General features: G+C 42.3%; 1 protein-coding gene across 2 annotated transcripts in view; it reads right to left on the reverse strand.

Annotated features, from left to right (window-relative positions):
• gtpbp10 (GTP-binding protein 10 (putative)) overlaps nt 1-15750 on the reverse strand; it is a 56049-nt gene that overhangs the window by 4599 nt on the left and 35700 nt on the right. For both annotated transcript variants that reach the window (XM_048558362.2, XM_048558354.1), the window contains exons 6-9: nt 11327-11379; nt 7094-7201; nt 5154-5231; nt 3987-4110 (exon numbers count right to left, since the gene is read on the reverse strand). In XM_048558362.2, coding sequence (XP_048414319.1) covers nt 3987-4110; nt 5154-5231; nt 7094-7201; nt 11327-11379 — 363 coding nt within the window. The remainder of the gene's footprint in view (nt 1-3986; nt 4111-5153; nt 5232-7093; nt 7202-11326; nt 11380-15750) is intronic.

Genomic DNA, 15750 nt, shown 5'->3' on the forward strand with positions numbered 1-15750 from the left:
TACTGGTCTGTAATTGTCGGGGATTTCCCTATTTCCTTTCTTGAAGAGAGGAATTACATTTGCCTCTCTCCAGTCCTCAGGTATGACTCCAGTGGAGAGCGAGGATGCAAAGATCCTCGCAAGTGGCGAAGCAATTGCATTTCTCACTTCCCAAAGCAGCCGAGGACAAATCTGGTCCGGGCCTGGTGACTTGTCAATCTTAATGTTTGACAAAATTTTCAGCACATCCACATCAGCTTCCTCTATCTCTATCCATTCCAGCACGCACACCTGCTCTTCAAAGGTTTCATTCACTACAAAGTTTGTTTCTTTCGTAAAGACAGAAGCAAAAAACTCATTTAGGGCTTCCCCTACCTCCTCAGACTCCACACACAAGTTCCCTATGCTATCCCTGATCGGCCCTACTCTTTCTTTGACCATTCTCTTATTCCTCACAAAAGTGTAAAATGCCTTTGTGTTCTCCCTGATTCCTTCTGCCAAGCCTTTCTCATGCCCCCTCCTGGCTCTCCTCAGACCATTTTTGAGCTCCTTCCTTGCCTGCGTGTAATCCTCTCTAGCTGAACTTGACCCTAGCTTCCTCCACCTTATGTAAGCTACCTTCTTCCTTTTCACAAGAAGCTCCACCGCTCTCGTCATCCAAGGTTCCTTTATCTTACCCCTTCTTGCCTGCCTCAGAGGGACATATTTACTCATCACTCGCAACAACTGTTCCTTAAACAGTCTCCACGTCTATAGTGCCCTTACCATGGAACAATTGCTCCCAGTCCATGCTTCCTAACTCATGTCTAATCGCGTCATAGTTTCCTCTTCCCCAATTAAATATCCTCCCATTTTGCCTAATCCTCTCCTTCTCCACCTATCTTCTTTTCTCTCCATCTTCGGTCCGCCTCCCCCTCTCTCCCTATTTATTCCAGTTCCCTCTCCCCATCCCCCTCTCTGATGAAGGGTCTAGGCCCGAAATGTCAGCTTTTGTGCTCCTGAGATGCTGCTGGGCCTGCTGTGTTCATCCAACTTCACACTTTGTTATCTTGGATTCTCCAGCATCTGCAGTTCCCATTATCACTCCTTTACCAAGATGCTGCCTGGTTGAGAGGATCTGAGCTGTGAGGAAAGACTGAGTAGGCTGAGTTTGTTTTCCTTGGATCTGCAAAGGTTGAAAGGTGACTAGATTGAAGTGTATTAGATTACGAGAGAAATTGATAGGGTGGTCAGGAAGGTTATTATGCATTGGTAGAGAGGTCAATGGAATCGATTTAATGCAAGAGGTAGAAGACTAAGAGCAGAGTTGAGGAAAAATGTTTTCACTCAGAAGGTGGTGGGAGCCTGGAACTGACCTGCTGATCTGATAATCTTGAACTCCATTCTTCTGCATTATCCCCTCCCTTTCAGCTTAAATATCTGTTTACCTCAGCCTGTAATGTACTTCAAGGCCCAACCTCTAACCTCTCTGCAGTAAAGAGTTTGACAATTTTACTACCCTCAAAGAAGAAATTCCTGCTCACTTCTCTCTGAAATGGATCACCAGTTCATCTGAGATTATGCCCTACGGTCCTAAACTCAACCACAAGTCCACATCCAATCCGTCCAGCCCTTTAAGAACTTTGTTCCAATAAGGTCTCCTCTCATTCTTCTAAACTCCAATGAGTATAAGCTCAATTCACTCAATTTACTCACATATGAAAATATCGCCATACCTAGAATTTGGTGAACACTCTTATGAAATTCCTTCAATGCCAGTATATCTTTCCTTAGTTAAGTCTTCCTTCAATTAAATAATATTCAGCTCTGCTATTCTTCCTGCCAGACTGCAAAACCTCACATTCTCCCACAGTATATTCCATCTGTCAAGTTTTTGCTTATTTACTTAACCTGTCCAAATCCCTCTGCCGACTCTGTGTCTCCTCACCACTTGCCTTCTCACTTATTTTTATGTGATCCTCAAAGCTGACGATAATACTTTTACTACCCTCATCCAAGTATTGATACATCATAACTATATTAGAAATAATTGTGACCCCAGCACTTATCCCTGTGAGACTGTACTAGTAATAGTTTGCATCCTGAAAATGGCCCCCTTATTCTACTCTCAATTAGCCAATCCTCTATCCATGCTAATATATACCTACAATGTTATGGGCTATAATCTTATTATGTTGCCTAATATATAGTTCTGGAAATTCAAGTATGTTATATCCACAAGCTCTCATTTAATCTTGTTTGTTAGTCCCTCAAAGAATTCTAAATAATTTTGTCAGGCATGATTTTCATGTTATGAAAACACGCTGATTCTGCTTGATTATAACATGCATCTAAATGCTATACTATTACAGCCTCTATAACATACTCTTAACATCTCTCGTTGTAAAAATTTTATCTAACCATTTCTCCTTGACTCTCAATAACACTGCCATTGCTAAAAGCACCTCTATTAATATTCTGGTAATTATCATTGACCAGAAACTGAAGTGGACCAGCCACATAAAATATTGTGGTAAGAAGAAGTCAGAGGCTAGGAGTTCTGCAGAAAGTAACACCTCATGTCTCCCCAAAACCTGGCCAACATCACATGGCACAATCCAGAAACCTGATAACATACCACCGAAATGCCTGGATGGGCACAACTCCAATAACACTCAAAAGCTGAATATCATTCATGTCAAGACAGCCAGTTCGGCAAGCACCCCATCCACTGTATTAACAATGTAGGGATTCTATGATTCAATGAATCAGTCTCTTCACCATCGATACACAGTAGCAACAGTGTGTACCATCCACAATGTGCACTACGATGACTAATCACAGCTCCTCCGATAGCCCCTTCCAAACCTACAATCTGTAACACCCAGAAGGGCAAGGGCCACAAATATACAGAAACAACCACCGCCTGCGAGTCTCCCTCCAAGCCACACACCGTCCTAGCTCGAAACAAAATCACTTCTTTTACTGTCGGTGGGTCAAAATCCTGGCACTGCCTTCGAGCCAGCTTTGTGGGGGTACCTACACCCAAAGACTGCAGCATTTTGAAAAGGCAGCTCACCATCACCATCTTAACAGCAATAAGATATGGACAACAATGCTGGCCCAGCCAGAGATGCCTACAAACTGGCGAATGAAAAAATACATCTCTACAACCTTTCCATGTGTTAACCAATCAAAAGTTATTACCTCAGCTGAACTCCTCCCAGGCTTTAGCAATCTGAGATGGTCCTGTCTCAGTACACAAAAAAGCAGTTGCTGGAAACGTTAACTCTGATTTTTCTTCACAGATGCTACCAGACCTGCGGAGCTTTGTCAGCAACTTCTGTTTTTGTTTCTGATTTACAGCATCTGCAGTTCTTTCGGTTTTTATTTAATACTGTCTCGGTACACTAATGCTGCAAATTTCCTTGCTGACAACTGCCCCTTCAGTCTTCAATCTGACAAACTGCACTGGGCGTTGAATGGATGCTTCATTGCTTTCCTGCTAAATGCAATGAGCCAGAGCTTCAAAATAACATAGTAACATAGTATACTTATTCACATATGAACAAGAGCATGTACAGTGTCCTTCACCAGTCAATCAGCCAAAACTGAAAATCAAATCCACTTCGGCAAACTTCAGTGGGTGTGATGTCTCTCATTATACTAACAATTGGTAGGGATTAAAAATTCTTTTCTTCAGTGTTACATATTGACAATAGCAATAAATTCAACTACTGATAGGGGATGTCAGAGGCAGGTTCTTTACGCAGAGAGTTGTGAGAGCATGGAATGCGTTGCCAGCAGCAGTTGTGGAAGCAAGGTCATTGGGGTCATTTAAGAGACTGCTGGACATGCATATGGTCACAGAAATTTGAGGGTGCATACATGAGGATCAATGGTCGGCACAACATTGTGGGCTGAAGGGCCTGTTCTGTGCTATACTGTTCTATGTTCTATGTTCTATGATATGTAAAGGGTCTTGGGTCCAATGGTATTGGTGCTGTACAACCTTTGGTTCTAATTACCTTCAGGTTTCTGAAGCTGTTGCATTAGATCTTTAAACTTCTCTTCAGCATTCTCCAAATCCATTTTGTTTACAGCTAAAAGAGCAGGCTTGGATAAAAGCTCCACTTTATATAGCTCCAACTCCTGAACATGAAAGAAGAATAAAATGATCAGTAAAATCAATAGCCTGCTGTGATTTTGAAACCAGCACACCTTAAACTGAAGATAAGATCAGCAAAAGACATATGCTCAATGATGTGGCATTCCTTGATTTTGATAATTACACTACTTTGGGTTTCCCAGAGTTTTACTTAGTGCACTTTTTGGAGGAAAAATTAAAAGAAATGGTTTCACCTGGAGTGAGTATTTAGGGCCTTGGATAATGAGGAGCAAGGGTGGTGCTGAGAGGTAAATAGGGAGGTGCTGCATCTTCTGTATTTGCTTAGGGATATGCAAATAAATTTGCATTGGCATGAATAGGGAGCCAGTGTTAGAGTGTTTGAGGAGAGGACCGCAGGTATAAAGGAGTGGTCTGTTAAGAAGCTGGAAAAAGAGGAGGAGGGAAAGATGTCTTTAGTGGTGTCCTGTCAACAATTTCTCTCTTATCCAATTCTGACAGATTTCAAGTCAGGCTCAGAACTAGGATTCTGTGACAGCTGCAATAATCTCATCTTGCCAAATCACAATGATCGTACTAAAACTTAGAAATGTTGGGTCACTCACAAACACATGTTTTCGTGATTACCCCATTCTAGCCCATTCCCTCTCCCCCCCCCCTCCCCCCCCGCCACCAAGAGTCTTTTAAGTTCATTCTCCATGCTAAATCAAGTAGGAATCTACAAAAGAGGTTGCAAAGCTGTCCATTCCATGACATTGACAAAGGAGTCGAACATTTGGGAGCAGCCACCAGAGACAGACAGCGGGGCACAGAATCACTTTAGCAGGGGAAAGTGGCCAGCCAGGTGTTTGAAAACTAAGGAATTAATAAAATCTAGCAAGGCAGCATGAAAATGCCTGCCATGAAACACAAAACCAATAGACAGATAACATGTTGAATGAAATGGTTCCTGAAAATACAGAACAAATTTTTACTATTTTTACAAATACTGGTATGCAACAATACGCACAATTCTCTAGTTTCATGTCCTTTCCACGTGAAGTCCATCATCGTGACAAGACTAGCTTACCTTTGTTAATAGCTGTATAGCCTCAAAAGCTGTTCGCAAAGGTGCTTTATATGAAAGCTGAAATCCAGTCACATCCACCTACCAAGAATAAATCCAGAAGGGAGTATAACAAAAGTTGTTCGCATAGATTTTGTCACAATATTATCAAGTAAAACCCAAAGTTTAGACATTTCAAATTTAAAACAAAAAGAGCAGTGCATCTCCTGTGGTGTAACTTTTTCTTACTCTTTCAACCTAAAGTCTGGTAAAGCATACTTAAAAAATGAATTTTTTAAATATTGTTAATTGACAAAGATATTAGAACATGCATTTGCTCAGATGTCAACCATACTGTTGGCATAAAGTCAAATTTTGACTTTTGACAGTGTATCAAGAACATTCCGTAAATAACGGTAATGTTATTTAAGGCTTATGCAAGCAGCCCACTTGCTGTTGACTGGACCCAAGATGGCATATCCACACAAATGCTGTCTTAAGAGGCAACCTATGATTGGTTATTTCATGATACGTTGATACACAGTCTTCAGGTTTGCCTTCATTGGTAAAACAATGCGTTAATATTCACTAGCTAAGTTCACACGAGGAAGAGGCCTTTGATCCACACACTGGTGATGGCTGTAGTAGTCTTAAAGCATCACCATTTCCAAACAAGGAAGGAAGAATGAAGAAGAAAAATGTGCACTTAAGTCATGTGATTTGAATGTTCTTTCATTAGTGCATGAATAGTGGTCTCCTGATGTAACATGATTTTTACTCTGTTTGGAAATGATTACATTTCTTTCACAAGCTGTCACAAAACAACATGGATAGAGCTTGCAAACAGATTGCGGTAGTCTACCATAAAACAAGTATGACTATTATATAAAATGAAATTTATGCTGTTTCAAAATAAACATATTTAGTGCTACATTTACAAGAAAATTTTAGCCATGAGAAAAGATTGGACAGGTTAGGGTTCTTGTCTTTGAAACAAAGGAGTTTGCAGGGTTAATAACCCAAGTTGTATCAAATTTTGTGACAACTAAATAAAATGGTTAAGAAGGTCTTAATTCCCTTAGCAAAGCATGAAGCACAGATATAATTAGGGGGAGGATTAGTTTAAAATTGAGGCTTTTTTTTTCACCCAGAGATTGATAAGATCCTGAACTTACTTTCTTCAAAATCATCAGGACAGAATCCCTCACAAGATTTTATAAAATAAACTTATACGTGCATCTGAAATTCTGTAATCTACAGGGTTACCGAGAGCTGGCAGGTGGAATGTTAATTTTCTGCCAGTCTAAGCAGAATAAGCTGTACAGTCTCCTCTGAGACAAAAATCTTCAAAGTTCGTGCTCCAATACCACATTACTAAGGATATAAGTTACTCAGTGAAACAAAATCAAAAGCTGTACATATTGTAAATCTGAATTAAAAACAGAATGCTGGAAATATTCAGCAAGTCTTCAAAGTGACATTCAATGCACAAGGTTAGCTCCTTCTTTCTCCACAGATGCTGCCAGACCCGCTGAGGAGTTCCAACACTTTCCAGTTTTATCAAAGGTTATCCAATTTGATTTGTTATTTGCTGCTTTAGTTTTCCCAGGAAGATCATAGCATCATTGAATAAAGTGGAAATACAATTCCATTTTTGGACAATATGAATGTTTTCCAGTTAAAAATAGCATTTTACGCAATATAAATTGTTGACCTCATGGTCATAATTCTTCCAATTTATGAGAGAATGAAAAGTTGTCAGTTATGAGCAAAATGCAAATAGTGATTTTATTGCACTAATTTCTTGAGTGTCTAATTTTATGTTTTTCCATGAAATGCAGGTTATGAATATTTTACCATGAACATCTTTAAAAATTAAATGAGCAAAGCTATGTTAAACAATGAATTCTTATGTAGAATTAATAAGTAAAAATAGTCAAAATAAAAAGATATAATTTTCTTACCACGAAAAGAAGCTGCTTGGTCCTCTCCACGTGTTTAAGAAACTTGTGACCCATCCCTTTGTTTAAATGTGCACCTTCAATCAAACCGGGCAAATCAGCAACTGATACCTGTAACAAAATACACTACAACTTACACCACGTGCACTGATTGGTATGTAACTTCAATAAACTACCACTGGAAACCTGATATTATGGCCAGTTTGGGAGATAAAGAACTACTTTAATTCTGACAGAAACCTACATGCAAATAAATATTGTCTAAATAATAAGCTTTTCTCTGACTCATTTATTCCTTTTCATCGCAATTATCCTCAAATCCCTAAAGGTAGCAGGACAGATTAGTAGGCTAGAGTCATACAGCATAGAAACAGACCCTTCAGACAACTCATTCATTCTAAGCAGATTTCCCAAACTAAACTTGTTCCATTTGCCTGCATTTGGCCCATTTACCTCTAAACCTTTCCTATTCATGTACCTGTCCAAATATCTTTTAAATGCTGTAACTGTACCTGCATCAAAAATTTCCTTTGGCAGATCATTTCATATTAGATCCACCCTCTGTGTGAAAAAGTTGCCCCTCGGGTCCCTTTTAAATCTTTCCCCTCTCACCTTAATCCTCTGTCTTCTAGCTTAAACTTCCCTACCCTACAGAAAATACCTTTGCTATTCAATTTATCTATGCCCTCATGATTTTATAAACCTCTAAGGTCACCACTCAAACTCCCATGCTCCAGGGAAAAAAAGTCCCAACCTATTCTACCTCTCTCTATCTCAAATTCTCCAGTCCAGGTATCCTTGTAAATCTCTTCTGTACCCTTTCCAATTTAATAACATCTTTCCTGCAACAGGGTGACCAGAATTGCAGGCAGTATTTTGATGGTGACCTCACCAATATCCTGTATAGCTGCAACGTGATGGCCCAACTCTGAAACTCAATGCTCTGACCAACGAAAGCAAGCACACCAAAGTTAAACAGGCACATGGGAAACTTACTTCTAGCAGTCAAGGCATAGATTGCAACAGCAGAGAGATGTACAGAGAGCTTTGGTAAGGTCACCGGCGGAGCTCTCTATGTAGTTCTGGTTTCTGCAATACAGGAAGGATGTGACTGCACTTGACAGGGTGCATAGGAGACTGATCAGAATTTCAGTGGGATACAGCTCTTTAGCCATGAAGAGAGGCTGGATAAGCTCAGGTTGGTTTGTTTGGTGCACAGAAAGTTGAAGGAGACCTGATAGAGATGTATAAAATTATGAGAGGCATGGACAGAGTGAATAGAAAGTAACTATTTGCCTTAGTTGAGGAGTTAATAACCAAGGGAGCATAATTTTAAAGTGAAAGGCAGGAGGTTTAGAGGAGTTTAAGGAACCTTTTATTCCACTCACAGGGTGGTGGGGGTCTGGAATGCATTTCCTGGGGAGGGTTGTCGAGGAGTGTAACCTCATAACTTGTAAAAAGTACTTGCATGATCATTTGAAACATCATAATAATCAAGGCTATGGACCTAATGCTGGAAATTAGAAACAGTGTAGCTTTTGCAGTACAGATTCAATGGATCAAAAGCCCTCTCCTATAATGCATGATTACTATTTCATGGTAATAAATACAATCAAGCCCTACCACTAACATGCAAGGCAAAAAATATATTCAAATAAAATCATGTTCTCTTGATGCAGTTAGCACTGGCTTTGTCACATTTATTAACCATTAATAGTGACTATGAAAATGGGGTAATTAGATTTCTCCTTGAGGTACACCAACCTTAACAAAACTTTGTGAGATCAAGTGGAAAATGAAATGATTTTCAGAGCGTGATGGTGAAGAAACAGATGTATAATGTCAGCCTTGTGTGTGATTTGGAGGGGTCTTCTGAACAAAGAACAGCACAGTTCAGGAACAGGCCCTTCAGACTACTAAGCCTGCATCGACACATAATGCCCTTCTAAACTAAAAACCTTTTGCCTCTATGAAGCCCATGTCCCTTTATTCCCTGTCTATTCGTGTACATGTCTCTTAAATGCCACTATTGTATCCATCTCCACCAGCACCGCATTTTGGGCACCTACCAACCTCTGTACAGAAATACTTGCCTCTCATATCAACTTTAAACTCAACACATTTTACTTTAAACTTATGTCCCAAGTAATTGATATTTCTAGCCTAGAAAAAAGACTGACTATTCATTTATCCACGCTTCTCACAATTTTATAAACTTCTAACATGTCCCCCCCCTCGTCTTTCAACATTCAAGTAAAAACAAAGTTTGTCCAATCTCTCCTCATAGCTCATACCCTCCAAATCAAGCAAGATCCTGGTAAATGATTTCATTACATTGTTCAAAGCTCCACATCCTTCTGATAGTGTGGTGACCAGAACGCTACAAAATATTCCAAATATGGCCTAACTGAAGTTTAGCTGCAATATGATTGCCAGTTTTTATATTCTATGCCCCAACTGATAAAGGCAAGCATGCCATATGCCTTCTTGACCACATCACTGACTTGTGGTGCCACTTTCAGGGAACTGCGGTCTTGCTAGAACTTTCTGTATGTTTATGCTACTCAGGGTTCTGCCATTTACTGTATACTTCCCTCATGCATTAGAACTTCCAAAATGCATCACCTCACATTTAACTGGATTAAATTCTATCTGTCAGCCTATCTACATCCTGCTGTATCCTATGGGAATCCACAGCTTCCCCAAACTGTGTGTCATCCATAAACTTACTAATCAAGCTACCTACATTCTCCTCCAAATCGGTGTTCTCTTTCTCCATCTTGGTAGTATAGTGGACAATGAGTACTCTTAAGACAGAGACAGAGAAAGTCAAAATTGAGAGCTTGCTACAGTCCACTGCAGAGGAAAAACAAGAGTTTAGTGATGGTGACACTAACAGTGAATCTCTCCATCTTGATTGATGTTAATCGTAAAGTGTTACTATGGCAGCCATATCATAACAAGTAGTGTATTTTCCTTCCTTGCCCTGACTTAATCGTTGTGGAAAGGAGACAGGGAGTTTATTGATAATAAAATGTGAGGCTGGATGAACACAGCAGGCCAAGCAGCATCTCAGGAGCACAAAAGCTGACGTTTCGGGCCTAGACCCTTCATCAGAGAGGGGGATGGGGAGAGGGAACTGGAATAAATAGGGAGAGAGGGGGAGGCGGACCGAAGATGGAGAGTAAAGAAGATAGGTGGAGAGGGTGTAGGTGGGGAGGTAGGGAGGGGATAGGTCAGTCCAGGGAAGACGGACAGGTCAAGGAGGTGGGATGAGGTTAGTAGGTAGCTGGGGGTGCGGCTTGGGGTGGGAGGAAGGGATGGGTGAGAGGAAGAACCGGTTAGGGAGGCAGAGACAGGTTGGACTGGTTTTGGGATGCAGTGGGTGGGGGGGGAAGAGCTGGGCTGGTTGTGTGGTGCAGTGGGGGGAGGGGATGAACTGGGCTGGTTTAGGGATGCAGTGGGGGAAGGGGAGATTTTGAAACTGGTGAAGTCCACATTGATACCATATGGCTGCAGGGTTCCCAGGCGGAATATGAGTTGCTGTTCCTGCAACCTTCGGGTGGCATCATTGTGGCAGTGCAGGAGGCCCATGATGGACATGTCATCAAGAGAATGGGAGGGGGAGTGGAAATGGTTTGCGACTGGGAGGTGCAGTTGTTTGTTGCGAACTGAGCGGAGGTGTTCTGCAAAGCGGTCCCCAAGCCTCCGCTTGGTTTCCCCAATGTAGAGAAAGCCGCACCGGGTACAGTGGATGCAGTATACCACATTGGCAGATGTGCAGGTGAACCTCTGCTTAATGTGGAATGTCATCTTGGGGCCTGGGATGGGGGTGAGGGAGGAGGTGTGGGGACAAGTGTAGCATTTCCTGCGGTTGCAGGGGAAGGTGCCGGGTGTGGTGGGGTTGGAGGGCAGTGTGGAGCGAACAAGGGAGTCACGGAGAGAGTGGTCTCTCCGGAAAGCAGACAGGGGTGGGGATGGAAAAATGTCTTGGGTGGTGGGGTCGGATTGTAAATGGCGGAAGTGTCGGAGGATAATGCGTTGTATCCGGAGGTTGGTAGGGTGGTGTGTGAGAACGAGGGGGATCCTCTTGGGGCGGTTGTGGCAGGGGCGGGGTGTGAGGGATGTGTCGCGGGAAATGCGGGAGACGCGGTCAAGGGCGTTCTCAATCACCGTGGGGGGGAAGTTGCGGTCCTTAAAGAACTGAAAGGGAGTTTATTGAAGTGAGTCACATACCTGTTTGTAATCACTGTACATTAACTTTCCAATTTCTGGTCTCATGGTAGTGACTGAAAAATAAAAATAAACATTAATATAAACAAAACATATGGGGGTTGAGACAGAGAATGAGGCAAGATGAACTGCTCATTTGGAAAGCCTGCACTGGCGAAATAAGCCTAATAATGTCCTTTTGTTCTCATATTACAATGGAATAAGTCTTCCACCATCCGAAGTAGCGTCACACTGAGCTTAAGCTGCTGCAGCATACTCCTGATGAGCGCACAAGCACTGCAATTTCTAGGAAGTTTAAATTTCTGATAGGCTGATTTACCTTAAATGGGAGATTATAGAAATGTCTTTAACACTGATTTCAGTGTCAGAGACTTGAGTTTGATATGTACTACTTAACCAGATTCTTCCCCTATAAGTGACACAGGGTTTAATCTCTGGTGTAAGTTAGTAATTAACAGCACATCCCAAAAATCAGAAATTGCATGATAACAGGTTATAGTCAAAAGGTTTATTTGGAAACACAAGCTTTCAGAATCTCACTCCTTTTTCAGGTGGTAGTTTGAGACACAGAATTTATCAGCAAAGATCAAAGGTTCAGATCACTGATGAGGATAAATTAAACAATCCTAAAATGCTGTCAAATCTTTAATCAGTTAAAAGGTTTTAGTTGTTTAAATATGTATACGTAACTCCCTGAATTTCTTTCAAACCACTGCCCTGAGAGAAACAAAGGTTTTATTCGTGGAAAGAAGAGGTAACATTTTAGGTCAGACAATGCATGTTAGGTGTGAAGCATTGTTTAGAATGTGTTTGTGTTTTGATTTGGAGTAAAATTAGTTTTATTTCTGAAGGAGAAATTTATAAAATGCTACACTGACTGACTGTGCGTAAATTGCGCTTTTTGTACAAAGTAGAATGTATCTGCCATTCACCCCATAGATTTACGTGTGTGTGTGTGCATGTGAGCGGGGGCAAGAGTGAGTGTGTGTGCGTGCATGCATGTGTGTGTATGAGAGGGAGGGGGGTGGGGGAAGAGAGATAGAGAGAGAGAGAGAGAGAGAGATAGAGATAGTATGTGTGTGGGAGACAGCGTGTGCACACTTGAGAAACAGTGTATAAGAGAAGAACTGCGTGAGAGTGGGTGAGAGACAGAGAGAGAGAGAGAGTGAGAGAGGGGTAGGAAAGGAGAGAACATGCGCATGCTTTCGAGATAGTGTGTGTATAAAAGAAGATCTGTGTGAGAGAGTGTGTGCATGTGTGTATGTGTAAGAGAGAGAGAGACAGTGAGGGAGGGAGAGATTGTGTGTGTGCACATGCGTGCTTGAGAGATAGTGCGTTTATGACAGAGCATCTTTGTGAGAGAACATGTACATGTATGCGTGCAAAAGAGAGAGAGAGAGCACAAGAGGGTGTGTGTGTGTGTGCGCGTCCATGCAAGAGAATGCATAGTGTGATGTGATCACCACTAGTGTGTCATGAACCCAGGGTCCCCGTTCAGGCCATTTTCATGGGTACTGAACCTGTTATCAGTCTCTGCTCAGCGACTCTGCGTTGTTGTGTATCCTGAAGTCCACCTTGGAGGATGTTTATCCAAAGATCCAAGGTTGAATTACCTTGACTGCTGAAGTTTTCCCCCACTAGGAGGGAATATCACTGTTTAGCAGTTGCTGTATGGTGTCCATTCATCTGTTGTCGTAGCGTCGGCATGATTTTGCCAACATACCATGCCTCAGGGCATCCTTGCCTGCAGCGTATGAGATAGATAATGCTGGCTATGTCACATGTGTATTTGCTGTGTATGTGGTGGATGGCATTCCCACGTGTGATAGTAGCATCCATGTCAAAGATCTGACATGCCTTGAAGAGGTTGCCATGACAAGGTTGTGTGATGTTGTGGTCGATGTCGTGCTGAAGGCTGGGTAGTTTGCTGCAAACAATGGCTTGTTTGAGGTTTGGCAGTTATTTGAAGGCAAGAAGTGGAAGCATGGGGAAGACCTTGGGGAAGTGCACATCATCATCCATAATGTGTTGAAGACTGCAAAGAACATGGCGCAGTTTCTCTGCTCCCGGGAAGTACTGGACAATGATGGGTACCCTATTGGTCGTATCCGGTGTTTGTTTTCTGAGGAGATCATTACAGATTTTCACTGTGGCATGTAGGAACTGGCAACTGATGAGTTGATCATCGCATCTTGATCTCATGAGGGCATCCTTCAACACCTTCGGGTGTCCGTTGCATTCCTTCTCATCCAAACAGATCCTGTGTATGCATAGTGTTTGTCCATACAGGATGGCTGTTTTTAATATGTTTAGGGTGGAAGCTAGAGAAATGCAGCATTGTTTGGCTCTCTATAGGCTTGTGGTAGAGTGAGGTATACATCTCTGATGGAGATGCATGTCCAAGAATGAGACTGATTCTAAAGAGTAGCCTATAGTAAGTCTGATGGTGGGATGAAACACAGTTGTTTCAGTGATTCCTCGCCGTGAGCCCAAAGGAAGAAAACACTGTCGATGTATCTGGTGTATAGCTTTGGTTGGAGGTTCTGTGCAGCAAAGTCTTGTTCAAACCTGTGCATAAAAATGTTGGCATATTGGGGAACAAATCTGGTCCCCCTGGCTGTTCCAGGTGACTGGATGACGAGCTGTTTGTTGAAGGGGAAAACATTGTGGTTGAGGATGATGCGAAAGAGTTGTAGGATGGCCTCTGGAAATTGGCAGTTGGTGGTATTGTGTACTGAGGCTGCTGTAGCAACGCCATCGTTATAGGGGATGCTGATGTAGAGTGCTGAAATGTCCATTGTGACAAGCAATGCTCCTGATTCGACTGGTCTATGAGCACTGAGTCTCTGTAAGAAATCTGTAGTGTCATGACAGAAGCTGGGGGTTTCCTGTACAATGGGTTTCGAGCTATTCTTGACATAGCCAGAGGGTCACACAGGGTCCCATTGCCTGATACAATGGATGTATAGGTGTGTTGGCTTTGTGTGTCTTTGGAAGGCAGAAGTCCCCTACGCGGGAAGTACACAGAATGAGAGGGTACTCTGCAGGACTGGATCAAAAGTCTACACCCGTCTGTTCAGTTAACGGGTGTGTTCTTTGGTCGGATTGGCAGGTAGTTGTCTGTAGTGTTCCTGGTTTTTTATTTGTCAGTACACTTCCTTGTAGTAGTCCACATTCTATTCTGTATGGCAATGACTCTTCCTTTGCCTGCTGATTTGATGACAATTTTGTGATTGGTCTTGAGAACATGAATGGCATTGCATTGTGTCTGGGTGATATTTTGCGCTAACTTGAGAGTGGGGCTAATGAATCTGGCATTCACATGTTCTCTGGTGGCTTCAGCATATCTGTCAAACTCTGGGCACTGACCCTCTGGAGGGGTCCAATTCAACTCCTTCTCCCCTATGGATCTCTCGGTTGACTGATTCAGTTCATTGGGCTTGCTGCTGACATCTTGAAGAATTCCTGGAGGCTCATTCATCTGATGAATTCCTGAGTGTCTGGCGCGAGATCAATGGGGTCCATTTTGGTGATGGGGCAGAAACTGAGCCCCCAGCTGAGAACATCAATCTTGTCCAGTTGAAGGGTCTGGTCAGATAAGCTGACGATGGATTTTCCTGTGGTGTAACCGCTTTCAAATGTGGTACCAGGGAACACTTGGCTATTGCTGGTGATGATACAAGTTTCTCCAGTTTCTTGTTCATGGTGTAGTTCCATTGCCTCATCTGCTTGGCAGTGTCTTGTAACTGTACTGCTGTATCTCGAACGCAAGCTGAGAACATGGACTCTATCTTGATTTCAAGGTTACAGCACTAGCTATAGAGTTGGTGTACGAGATGTTTGAGGATTTTGTGAGAGATGCGACAGCCAGGTCTCTCAGCATAATCAGTGTTGTAGATCAACTTGAGCGGGTTCATGATCTGCAGTCACTCTGGGATCTTTTGTGCTTTTACCCATTTCTGTAGAAACTTAATCGCTGTGTCGATATGCACGATCTTCTTGGAAATCCTCTCCACTTTGAGCTGGCGATTAGTGGTGTCGATGGTAGCCATGATGCAGAGGTTACGGTGTTGGACATGGGTGGACAACGTCAGAAATCACACAATACCAGGTTATACTCCAACAGGTTTATCTGAAAACAATAGCTTTTGGAGCCTTGTTCCTTCATCAGGTGGTACTGAGAGAGGTGGCATCAGAAACAGAATTTAGAGGTAAAAGATCAAAGGGTCACACCACTGATGAGGATGCACTGAACAAACAAAATGCTATTAAATCTTTCTTCGATTGCCAGTTCCGGTGTGCCACAGCAAAAAAACGTAATGACCTCCTCAGAAGACAGACATGGGATACAACCGATAGGGTACCCTTCATCACCAGTACTTCCCGGGAGTGGTGAAACTACACCATGTTCTTTGCAGCCTCCAAAA

This window comes from Stegostoma tigrinum, chromosome 2 (genome assembly GCF_030684315.1).
Source record: "Stegostoma tigrinum isolate sSteTig4 chromosome 2, sSteTig4.hap1, whole genome shotgun sequence".
In the NCBI taxonomy this organism is placed as follows: domain Eukaryota; kingdom Metazoa; phylum Chordata; class Chondrichthyes; order Orectolobiformes; family Stegostomatidae; genus Stegostoma; species Stegostoma tigrinum.